The 13,252-nt window shown below is 35.9% G+C and overlaps 1 protein-coding gene across 1 annotated transcript in view; it reads left to right on the plus strand.

Moving 5' to 3' along the window:
• tspan18b (tetraspanin 18b) overlaps nucleotides 1-10,752 on the plus strand; it is a 34,023-nt gene extending 23,271 nt beyond the window's left edge. The window contains exons 3-9 of the mRNA XM_056765485.1: nucleotides 4,259-4,354; nucleotides 7,791-7,985; nucleotides 8,073-8,147; nucleotides 8,245-8,343; nucleotides 8,431-8,607; nucleotides 8,931-9,014; nucleotides 9,974-10,752. Coding sequence (XP_056621463.1) covers nucleotides 4,259-4,354; nucleotides 7,791-7,985; nucleotides 8,073-8,147; nucleotides 8,245-8,343; nucleotides 8,431-8,607; nucleotides 8,931-9,014; nucleotides 9,974-10,021 — 774 coding nt within the window. The 3' untranslated portion in view covers nucleotides 10,022-10,752. The remainder of the gene's footprint in view (nucleotides 1-4,258; nucleotides 4,355-7,790; nucleotides 7,986-8,072; nucleotides 8,148-8,244; nucleotides 8,344-8,430; nucleotides 8,608-8,930; nucleotides 9,015-9,973) is intronic.
• Nucleotides 10,753-13,252: the final 2,500 nt, after the last annotated feature.

The raw sequence follows: 13,252 nt of genomic DNA on the forward strand, positions 1-13,252 counted from the left end.
CAGCAATTTCAAACATGCACATGCATATATTTACTGTTAGCTATTCAAGCTGTGCATTCAAGAGAACTAATAAGAGTCATTTGCGAGATTTCAGGTCATCATCTGATTCAATAGGGGTGAAGAGGTTCCGTTCTGAGCTCTTGTGAATCTTGTTCCTCAATGCTGTATTGCTCTTGATGTATGCAAGCTCATGTCTGAAGGGGGAAGGCTGACCAGCACACAGTGTCTTTGTCCTTAAGCTAATGATCTTGTCCCAGTTAGCAGGGTAAAAGTGACTATAGCGGACAGAGAATTAATCATGTTAAAAAGTGTCAACCACAAGGAAACCTTCTCAACCTTTGGGCTGGGGGGGGGGGGGTTTATGTAGCTTAACTGGTTAAGGACGGAGCTAGCAACACCAAGGTTATGGGTTTGATCTCTAGAGAATTCACGCACATTACTCATAAATATATTGCTCGAATGCACTTCGGATAAAAGTGTCTGCCAGAAGCATAAATGTAAATGTATTTTCCAGAGGATGACTGGCTTTCAGTTTGAATACAAGACTTTATTTTCGGAAGAAAATATATGTGGGGTTTGCTTACGTCAAACTCTCAGACATAATCTCAAGATGTTAAGGGTGGCTGTCAGGGCATTCGCTACAGTATGTAGTTAGTAAAATCTTCAAGGTGGTTTTAAATCGCCGAAAGTCTTGATATGACCTGTGTTTTTAGTCCTGTTTGCCCAGCTGTGTTTTTATATACTTACAGGGGAAGTTATGTGTCAAGTCACTTAGTAAAGTAATTACACATGTCTCAACCCGCACTGTTTTAAGTATCATTCATGTTTATAGTAAAGATTGTTCTAGACAAGTTACTTGCTGAAGAATGAGCTGTAGTAATAGTGAATATTTTAACGAAAAGCAGTAAAAAAGTGTATAAAAGGAGTAGTTCACCTTCAAAATGAACATTTTGTCACCATTTACTTACCCTCTTGTCATTTCAAACCTTTTCTCCGCAGAACACAAACGAAGATATTTTAAAGAATGTTGTTAACAGCCCCCCGTTCACTTGCATTGGTTACAATTGAAGTGAATGGGCGGCTGTGCTGTTCTGTTACCAACATTTTTGTGTTCTGCATAAGAAAGAAAGTAATACAGGTTTGAAATGGCTGATGACAGAATTTTCATTTTGAAGGTGAACTACTCTTTCACTGGCAGCTTGTTCAAATCTCGAATGCAGAGGTGTGTGACATCCTCTTATGACTCAGTACAGATTTTAAATACATAGTTCAGTACTATTGTGTGTGACTGTGTTTTATGTTGGTAAATAGTGTTCTCTTCATACAGAGAAAAAATCTCTGTGTTGCAGACGTGCTAAGTTCACACATATGAAAAACAATTGCACTAATGAGTTGCCTTACAATTGGCCTCTACTTGCCTTACATACTTGCCTTGCCTTACAATTGGCCTCTACTATAATTATAGTAACATTTCATTTTCATCATAAACCCCTTTGGTTGAAGGAGCAGTTTTCTGTTTGTGACTCTGGAATGCATGCATTAAAGTTTTTCCTATGAAAATGTACAGTTCTTTTTCACTTGTTCATTGTAATCTTTAGCTGCATGTCTAACATTTCAAAGTCTGGTTAAGTCATGATGCAAAGGGGAAATATTCTAGAATTACTTTCACATGACATCTTGTTTAAAAGCACAATAGATTGTCAGTCTGTTAATCAAAATTAATAGATTTATAGTTTTTAGACTTATACTTTCAAAATTAGTTCTCTGTTGTATAGCAGTGAGTGAAAGAAAATAAGGATAGTTTGATGGGTTGTTTGTGGTTTACTGTACTAACATGTAGAGCTGAACGATATTGAAGAAATACAGTATATGGCTGCTGTCGAAAAGCCAGTTATTCAGTGTGAAATCCACTGACACCAAACACATTCTGAAGATTATATGAATATTTCTTAACTTCTGAATGTTATTCATTTGGACCAATGACTTAATGTTAATATTGAAGATCAGATTGTTGATGTTTCTTAACATTTTCTATATACAGAGCACAAATTCAATGCATTTTCCTGTCCTCTTTTGATTGACGATTTGAAAAGCGATCTATACCGATTATTGGCCGATATATCGGTGCAGTTCTAATTAAAATTAATATATATTTAAAAAACATATATATTTAAAACATTTGGATATGTAAATTATTCAAGTTCAATTTTAACTTAAATAAAAGAAAGCATCATTACCATTTCAAAATGTGAACAGTGATGTGTTACCATCACACACTATACATAACAAGAAAATTACCATTTTAATGCAAACTATCGTGATATTTATTTTGCGATATACACAGACTGTGATATTTTGGCAATTTAGATATATATTGTGCAGCCTTACCAACATATTCTTCTTGCATTCTGTGGTTCTCATGTGAGTCTGTAACAGAACAGCATCAAGATTGTTTCTCTTTGTATACAAACATGCTGATGAGCTGATTCTCTTCATTTTTGCGTTTGTCTTCATTTATTATTTTTGCACATTTGATGAATGTTTTTCTTTGTATTGTGTGAAAATTAGAGACTGAAGAGAAGCTGATTGGACGTACAGATCTGTGCTGTCATAATCAGGCACGCTGGAGCGTTTGGTCTTGTAATCAGTCTCCAGACTGTGGAGAAAACAGCTGAACTCTTGATTATGTTTGCTGTGGCTTTCGCATGTGGAACAGCCAAAGCTCTTTGGACTTTACTTTGCCGCATACAGTAAACGCACTGCATTTGGTCTGTAGTTTCCCTGCAGATCGTTCCATTACATGCAGCTATACGTTTGATTGATGAGAGCCGCAGTGCTGTGGGAGTCATGGGAAAAAACCCTGTTTATTCTGCACTTTCTCCAGATTTTGATTTATACCGGGCTCCTAGATGCTTTTCACCAGCGCGCTCCAACTGGGAACGTATATTAGCGCTTTGCACTCGGCAAGCCAAGAATTGTGCTCAAGTTTTAGCAGAGAACCAGAGAACGCTTGCTTGGATGTGGATCCAGATTTCACAAGCCTGTATTCTTAAAGCTTTTACACTTTTTCTCTCTGGTGTTCTCACGTCCAGCTGCTAACAGCTTTGGTAGAGATCGTATCAATTTATGCAAAGGGGTCATAGATGCTGAAAATGAAAGCTTTAATGTATGCAAGCCCTAATTAAAACCCCAGTAAAGAATGAGGGTAATTAAAATACTAATTGCCCTCCGGGTGCTATAAGCACTTTACAGGCACGTTTGATCCCTAAGTTTGATTGAAAGAATCCATTAAACAGACTGCGTCTCGGCCTGTTCCTTTGGGGAGGTGGACGGCACTAAGACAGAAGTAATCTTGTTATTTAAGTTTGGAATCTTTTGGAAAATGTAAAACCATCTTTTCAAGATTTATAGACCTCTATCTATGAACCCATGAAACCTTGCTGAGCTAGAAGAAAGTATTTGATAAAGTTCTGCCAGAACATAATGGGATTGCTTTTGACAAGACATGGAGAAAAAAAACAAAGTAGAAGGGGAAAAAATATGAGAGGTCACGGTTAGTGCATTTCTCCACAAGCCAAGTTCTATTTCTGGCTTTAAGTCAACACCCTCTTGCACGGAGTTCTCGCTGATGTATATTTATTTTTAATATTTCCAATCCATCTTGTATCGTTGGTTGCGTTTCACGTATGTACAACAAGACTTATGGTATTAGCACAGAGAAGGTTGCAATCAAACATGTGTAAGGATGACACATGTAATGCCCTCTCTGAGTAATGGAGGGTCGCTCCGGTACTGCTGGATATTAGCGTTCTCCTAGAACTAATGAAAAGAGGCCGGTTTCATTTAAGGAAAGTGGTCCCGTAATAGGCCTTCATCTCACAGAGTGCTTTTTCAGGTAGAGGGATGGTCTGCTGAAACACAAGAGCTTCTCATCATTCATTATATTAAAAGGGAGCCTGTGCCTTTAAAAAAGAGCACGGTCATGTTAGTATGCACATGGGAACCTTGAATTCACATTCTTTGGAATAGGGGTTTTTGTTATCGGGTTGGATGCTGGAATAACTGTTCAAACAAATGATTTGTGTCAAGCTTTTATGTTTAACAGAGCTCAAGAAAATACATTTATGACACTTATATCGGGTTTTAATAGGGATGTTTTTAAGCTGAGTGTCATAATGTGGCTGTAAGGCAAGATGAAAGTTGGTGTGTGTTTCTGATTAAGTTCGGAGGGATGAAGTCATGTTTGTGTTGCTTCCAGGGGCTCGGGGAGGCTTCGGCGAGGGGGACGAGCATGGAGGGAGACTGCCTCAGCTGCATCAAGTACCTCATGTTTGTCTTCAACTTCCTTATCTTTGTAAGTATTTTTATGTCCTCCCTACGCATGCATTTCACATTCAATCTACCAGGGACAGTGTAAGGGGGAGGTGAAGGACCACTCCAAAAAAGATTATGCAACACTCAGTACGCGGGTCTATAAATGGAAGTCTTTTATTTGAAACAACAAGTCGTATTTTATGATAACGTCACTTTTAATGATATAATGATGTATTTAAAAATGTTATTTCAATTATACTAAAGGCACATCTTCGGTTATTTCCATATTTTCTCATCCTTTTTTTCTTACATTGTGGAATGTTTTGTTCAGTATTGCTTTGTTGCTGTTTGTCTTCTGCACCTTTTTGTTAACAAGAAACATACATGGAGGTCACATAAGAATATAGCCGCGGAAAAAATTAAGAGACCACTCCAAATTTTCCTTTAATCAGCCTTTCGTGTCTGTTGAATTTCAACAAAATCAAAACTTAAAGTCATTCAAAAGCAATGTGAAAGATTGACGCCATTACAAGACACATTAAAACTGTGATAAAAAATCAAGGTTAGCTTTCCTGTGGCTCAGTGTTTATAGCATGGCGCTAGCAACGCCAAGGTCATGGGTTCGATCCCAGGGGATTGCATATAGTCAGAATCAAATTTATAGTACAATGCAATGTAAGTCGCTTTGTATAAAAGCCTATGCCAACTGCATAAAAAAGGTTATCACATAAAACATTAAAATTATAGAATTTTTCCTAAATAGATGTAGAAATATTTCTGTTGTATTGCTTAAAAGCGAATATCAACTTGTTTTCTTTGCAGTATTTGAGGTCTGAAAAAATAAAGAGCATCTTTTTTGTTATTTTGACCTGTTTCTCCGGTTTTCATTTTCTGCAAATAAATGCAAATTGAAATATTATTCTTATTTGATATTTGTTAGAATAAAATGGTTACTCGTTCACATAATGAAACAATGATCAATTTACCGAAACACATAACAATAAGAAGTCAATTTTAAATTAGTAGCTCACTTCAAAATTGGCCCCCATTGACTTACCATAATATTTTTTTCCTACTATGTAGAGTAAATGGGGGCAAATTGTGAAGTGAACTACTACTTTAAAATAAGAAAAACTGATTTTAAAATGGTCTCCGTGGCTTTATGCATGTTATGTTTGCAATTTAATTTTGTTTATATGGAGAACATTAAAATAAGGTTAGGGGTGGGAAGAAATGTGATTTGAGAAAATGTAACTGTCACTCTGGAATATTTTGTGATATCCTTGAATACAAGTTTGTAAAGTAGATACCCGGGGCTTTTGTCATGGGATCTACTAACATACTTATTTATGAAAGATGCATTTGAACTTACTTTATTAATTTATCTCCCAAAATTCAGCCTGACGCAATTCACAAATTCATAACAGCATAACTCCTTAGCGCTGTTATCATCTATAAAAGCCAGAAAGTGCTTCTTTGATCATTTATCCAGATTGACAATGTGAATTCTCACTGTGGGATAACTGTAGACAGTGTAATATTTGAATCACAACTAGACTCATCTTGCTTGACTAAATAAATTTCCCCCCTCGATGTGGGTAATGTTTCATTCGTGCGCGAGCCCAACACTCATAATTACAGAAGTTGTTTTCGTTCGAATAAACGCTAATATAATTCTCTCAAATCCATTTAATAAAGCGAAACACCTGCTCGTATTTGCTCAATGCTGAGACTAATAAAACAGCAGTCTGGGTTGATGAAGCCATTTATGACAAAAATACCTGCCTGTGACGGAGAGAGCTCAGCCTGATACACAGACTGCTAATTCCATCCATGAAAAGATTTCCAGGTTTGGCTCACAGGAAAGAGAGAGAGAGACTGAGGAACATCTTTTTTTGTGAGGCTGTTATCTCAAAACCCACTGCGCAAACCCACAAACACACACATGTGGTTCTCCGGCTGCTTAATCACCAGCCTGGTGTCTGCTCAAACCTTCATCTGTGTGTGTTTGTGAGCGAGGTGTCGGGCGGGGGGATGGTGGACGGGTATCACTTTGACAGGTAGAGAGGATTGTAGGAAGCTGCAATAGCAGGGCTCCCCAGCCCCCACTCGACTGCTAAACCTCCTCTTTCTGCCTTTATGCTTTACCTTCCCCATTTCTCTCAGTTCTCTTAAAGCTTCTGGTTTTACTTTCAGTAGCCGGTTACTCCGAAGTGATTTATTTCCCGAGTAGAGCTCATTAGGATTCTCACTGCCTGCTGGCACCTTAACCTTTAGGTTCTTTTTAGCAAGTACTAAGTGTGAACAACTCGACAATGTGTGGCTCAAAATCATTTCACCTATTTATCATGACAGATATAGTATTCTTACAATCCATTTCTATGTGTAAAATGATCTAAACATCATAACAAGATACATTTAAGATTTTGGTAACACAACAATACGGTTGTTGTTAACATTAGTTAATGCATTAGTTACATGAAGTAAAAATAAACAATAATTCTACAGTATTTATTCATTTTTTATTTAGTTCATGTTCATTTCAGCATTCAATAAAATGTTGTAACTGTTAACAATAGTTAAGGCACAATGAACTAACATGAACAATTGTATCGACATGTAACACGATTCAAGATATGGAAGGAAGGAGGAGGGAACCGGCAAACGTTTAAACAAAGATTTAATATAAATAATAACAGCCGGCGGCCCCTTACGGCGACCGCCGGCGAACAAAACATAAATACAAAACACAAGAACATAGATATAAATTTAACATGTGTCCAGGCCTGAATGCATGCACAACACTAACAAATACATGATTGTGAAATGTTACCAAGATTTTATTGGATGGTAAAAGATATATGAAGAATTTTTTTTAAAGAATTCAGAAAGCATAATTTATAAATATCACAATATAGTAGATATAATAAATAGTTTTTAATGCAATTGTAGTAAATAAATATATAAATGTATAACTAATAATATAAAAAATAATAACATAGACCACTTCTGATTGATAAAAGCAACACTGGTTGAATAAATTCAACCAACAGAAAATTTGTAACTGATTTAAAAATCTTTAAGATGTAATTATACATGTAATATCTGAGAAAAACAGATAAAAACTCAACCAGAAGTGGACCAGTGTTTACATTTTGTGATGTGGTCTTTACAAATATATATATTATACAGAAAACATGCTCTGTATTTTTCAGACCCCAACCACTGCAAAGAAAACAAGTTCACGTTATCTTTAAGGCGATACAACAGTAATATTTAGGAATATTTTTTTATCTGATAACCTGCATATTTTTGAAAGTTTTCATGTGTCTTGTCATGCTGTCAGTCTTTCACATGGCTGTTGGATGACTTTATGTCACGCCTTAATAATTTGTCGCAATGTGGAGCAAAATCAAAATGAGTGTATAATGTTGTGTCGGTTTTGTTTTTCTCTCCCTCTCTGGTATGGTCTTCAGTTGGGCGGCTCCTTCCTGCTGGGTGTGGGGGTGTGGGTAGTGGTGGACCCCACTGGTTTCAGGGAGATAGTGGCAGCAAACCCCCTTCTCTTCACAGGAGTCTACATCATCCTGGCCATGGGGGGCATGCTTTTCCTTCTGGGGTTCCTGGGCTGCTGTGGGGCCATACGTGAAAACAAGTGTCTGCTGCTTTTTGTGAGTCCCATTGACAAGTTCCTGGTTTTAAGTAGCGCTTTTATAAAGTTGATCATTATCCTCAATGATCGATCTCTCTCTTTGCAGTTCTTTCTGCTGATCCTCATTATATTCCTGGCAGAGCTGGCGGCTGCAATTCTTGCCTTCATCTTCAGGGAACATGTGAGTAAACATCTCCGCAGTCTCAAAGGTTTAGAGAGATGTATGTGTTGGTGTTGTGAGCAGCATTCATATATATTTTTTTATTTTGTGTCCAAAGCTTACCAGAGAATACTTTACTAAGGAGCTAAAGAGTCACTATCAGGGTTACAACAACACAGATGTCTTCACGTCGACGTGGAACGCCATTATGAACACAGTATGTATCCTGTCGACCGCTCACAAGATTTCAGAACAGAATAATGATGTTGCGAAGTGTTCACATTTTAATATAATATCGCTCTAGTTTGACTGCTGTGGCGTGAACAGTCCAGAAGACTTCGAGGAAAGCCTCTTCAGACTCATAAACCCCAGTGAAGTGGTGCCCGAGGCCTGCTGCCGTAAGAACAGTCACCCTGGAGATGTGGTGTTCAGTAACAGGGAGGAATGCCTCTCAGGCAACATGTTGTACCGCAACAACAAGGTGGGCTGTGATACTATGTCAGATCTGCTCTGTCTTGTCGAAAGTTCAGCTCAGATTGAACTAGAGCTGTAAAACAGAAAGAGGGGACGTAGTGTGACCACTCAGCATCACCTCTCTCAACGCTGACCAGAGTTTTTCCATGTTCTCAGCGTCTGAGATGTTCTCTCTGTGTGAGAGAATGAAGGACAGTCAAACTTAAGGAAGGGCTTGTCCAAATGATTGCAAACTAAACATTGCTGCGACCAGTCTGAATGGTTATTTTAGTGTGAACTGTTCCTTTAATTGTACAAACGGATTTCTTATGTTTACGTTTGGTTTGGCAGGGCTGCTATTCATCGGTTGTGGACTACTTTGAGATGTACATTTATGTGGCTGGTGCCCTGGCTATTGTTGTACTCACCATTGAGGTACAGTATGACTTAATTCTCATCTTATTTGATCTTGAAGCGATATTTAGCAATTTATTCAAACTGTTCAAATGCGACTAATCATATAGAGATGAGGAGATGAGCACATCAGAGAAAAACTTTATGTACTGACCTTTACATTGAATCTCTGCTGCCCTCATGTGGTACTGAACTGCAAGTACAGATTACATGAATAACTACTTCATAGCAACCTTAGGAGGGGTGCTTCAGTGCATTTTAGGTGTTTACTAAATAGAGTTTATATTTTTCATGAGAATATGTGAGAGGACCAGATGTGTGGAGAGAAAAATGTGTATTTCTCTGTATAATACACTTCACCAGATTTGAACTGCAAATACTTAGAAAAAGATCTAAACACCACAGATTGACTTCTAGGCTGAGACGTGAACATGCTGAAAATTTTACCAATTTAACCAACAATAAAGTTTAAGTAACTGTTACTGTGCATGATTCAAATATAGTGTCACATTCCTTTAACATTTAATGTGTTCTTATAATAGCATTTAAAACTACAACGTTTCAATTATTAGTAATTGTTTCATAATTTACACTATCCGTCAAAAGTTTAAGAACACTCTATTAAGAACACTTATAACATTTTATTGATTAAAAAATACTTTGAAATGAATGCCTTTGACTAAATAATGGGCAGCCACTTTATTCCTTTAATATTGTTTCAAAATAATCTTGAGCTGCTAGAAAAAATGGCAAGAGAACATTTATGCAAATGGTGACTACAGCGAAGATGCTAAATGAGAACAAGGTTTATTTTTTTGTTTAGAAACATTTAGTCGAAACATAATCCTCAGTTCCCTTTGTTATTTTACAGTTTTAATAAGGTTACAATTTTTTTTAAATATGAATAACTGGTGCGTATAAAAATCTGCAGTTTATTGAACAAAATGTGTCTAACAAGTTTGTTTTTGTTTCCTTAACAGCTCTTCGCAATGGTTTTTGCAATGTGTTTGTTCAGGGGAATCCAGTAGATCACCGAAAGACTTTTTGAAAAAAAAGGACAACCCAACAAAATAAGACAACTAAACCACTTTTCAAAAGAATGTTTTACTTCATTTTATATCTTTAAGCGTATTGATAAAAAAATGAACCATTGACCTGTACTTCACAGCTGGACCTTTGAGGTACAAGGTAACAAAAATAAAACAGTGACAAAAATAGATCATTCTTTGAATACTGCGAATATTGAATGGGCTTTTTGTCACAGAGTCCTTGTGTAATTTTGACCAGGTGTTAAACAAACCAGATAAACCCCGAAAAAAGAATGAAGGTGCTGCACTGATTTTGGATGAAGAATATTTATACTGAGTAATGCTGGCCTGTTTGTATAGACATTTGTGCTTTTAGTTAAAAAATAAAATTTGACCAAACCACTTTTCTCTCCCCAACACATTACCAGCCTCCTTGAATGCAAGCTTTCACAAGCACATTAGCCTATCTTGGTGTTGTATAGTCATGTGAATTTCAATTTTTCTGTGTGAGTGCAGCATTTGAGATCTGTGTGTGTGTCTGTGGAGAATGGATGAACCTCATCCCTGCTTGAAGACCAGCATCTTTTTTGTATTGTGATGTTTATTGCCATAGTAATTATATGTGATTCTAGCTTAAATTGATGTGTATGCATTTCTATTGAGGTAAGACTAACATTAAAGCAATCTTTTGCTCTGATTCTCAGTGTCTGTAAATAAACTTAACCTTTGGATTTCCATGTTTCTTTTCAATTGTTTTCACAACAAAATGTGACATTTTCATTTTCTTTTTTTTCATAAATGTCTGTGTTTGTGCCTCATGCAAACAAGTCAACATTAGTATTTCAAGTATATCCTATTTAACTTTAGGTCTGTCAAGGGAAATTTAATAAGCACTAAAAATTTCAGTAAGCTTGCGCATGGGAAGCGCATAATTGTGGGGGGGCCGGGTCCTACCCCATAAAAACCTTGAATAAACTATACCCGTTTACCAGCAGCTTCAGTGTTGTAGTGAGTAAACCGTGTGACTAGTAGTAATATTAATGTAAGTATTGTAAGGTTAGGGGTAGTAAGGTGTTTTTGTGCCAGTTAGTTGGCCTCCATTAAATCATTTTAATTAATTTGATCATTTACACTATTATTATTGTACAATGCACTTAATGGATTTCAGGATTTGACTGACGGCGCTCTGCCCTAAATGGTCCAAATGCTGCTGTGTTTTAGATATCTCATCATTAAAACAATTATATTTCATGATTTTCTTACTATATGGCTAAAATAAACACTGAAACGTGTTAGCATTTTAATTCATGTCGTTTTTTTATGCAGCTTTATGTTACAATCAATTTAACCATTGGTCACACTAAATGTAAATTATGAACTGATTTACATTTATCTCCCTATATTAACACCAAAACAATACTTCTTCATGAAGTTATAGTATAATAATTTAGGCGTATATAAAATAACAGTGTAGTTTAATTTAAAGCAATAAAACTAAACAAAACATGTTCAGTGCCGCCATCTTGTGGTGAGTGTGTGTAAACCAAGATTAATACATTCATGTGTCATACGGGCTTGTGGGACAAGTAAAATGCAGAATTGTTGAAAAACTTGTTCCTAAGAGTAAAATTATAAGAAATAATTTATAATTTATATTTTTTGTTAATGTATGCAGTCCGGCAAAAAGGAAGTCTGTAATATGATTTTTACCCTGCAAAATATCACAATAAAATATATTTTAAATAGAATATAATCTATTGATGTATGTGGATTTAATACATTATCAATAAGGAATAAAAAACTTAGGAAAGAAAACACTGAACCCATATGTAAGCTACCTGTAAAGATCCTTAAGGGGGCGCATGTATTATTTGACACGTTTGTTGCTCAAATGTATTCTCGGCACGACACCGGTGCATTGTCCTCACGAAATGTAATGTTATACCGTGTTTGGGTTAAAGTGTGCTTGAATCCATCTTCTTATAAGATATTTGTAAGAGATATGAATATAAAATGTGACTATATTATATAAACCTTCTCACCACATGCTCCATGCTCCAGGTGAGGTCTGTTTACATTTACAGTAACTCACAGAAAGTGAAATATTTGAAATAGAGGCATATATATAAATGTCTGTTTACCTCGTTATTATGTGATCAAGAAGCCAGGTTAAGTATTGTTTGAAGTATGATTTAAACAGATTGATTTGTTTAATGTTGTAAATATGAATGTTTACATAATTAGGTCTAACTTTTCATTAATTTATAGATAAGGAAAATTTAGACCATTTAATGTATTTTTTATTCAAGAGTATGTGACAGGAATAAGGGCTTTGGGTTTTACATTATAGAGCAGAGGTGGGGACAAGTGACATATGGTCAAGTCGAAGCAAGTCTTAACTATCAAGTCTCAAGTCAAATCTCAAGTCAAGTCGAGTCCTGATAAGTTTCAAGTCAAGTCGCAGTACTAAAATAAACAGAGGTCATTTTTTTCGAAACGTTTATTTTCGGGCAGAAAAGATGAATTTATATACATATATTAAGGAAAATCAATTGTAAATATAAATTCATTTTAAGTGATGATCTCAAAATTTGGTTCCAACAGTCACACATTTTCATATGTATACATAGACACAGAAATGGAAATACTTGTTTTTGACACAATGTAAGACTTAAGCATTTAAGCAGGCTGTGAAGCAGATAAACTAAGTATTCTGACTGTAAATCTGCATATTATATGTTATATGATGCTGTAATGCTGTGCATTCTAGGTCACGGTAGGGAATTAACATCTAGTGATGGGAATCTCGGATCATTTTATTGATATAGATCTTGAAATTTCGTTTATCAAAATGAACGGATCTTTTTCATTTCTGCAGAATATAAATGCAATGTATGTTAATAACGCCCAGTGATGAAGTTATGATGCTTAATCGTCATCTCTGCGGTGGACGAACGACATGCACGTTTCTTAGCTAATATATAATCTGAGAATATTTGTTTTGAACTGGTGTCATTATTTTACAGCACAAAACTTATTGTTATTGTGAGTGTACACAAAAGATGTAGACACTTATAAGATGCGAATGATGAAATTATTCTTGTCAGAAAAGCTTTTTTTAAGTAGGTATTTAATATAGACATTAGACTACATGTAATATAGAGAAGCCCCTTCATTTTAAAATGCCACCCAACATCAAAGTTCGGGCTATGCCACTGTTATAGACAAATT

This window comes from Triplophysa dalaica, chromosome 14 (genome assembly GCF_015846415.1).
Source record: "Triplophysa dalaica isolate WHDGS20190420 chromosome 14, ASM1584641v1, whole genome shotgun sequence".
Lineage (NCBI taxonomy): Eukaryota > Metazoa > Chordata > Actinopteri > Cypriniformes > Nemacheilidae > Triplophysa > Triplophysa dalaica.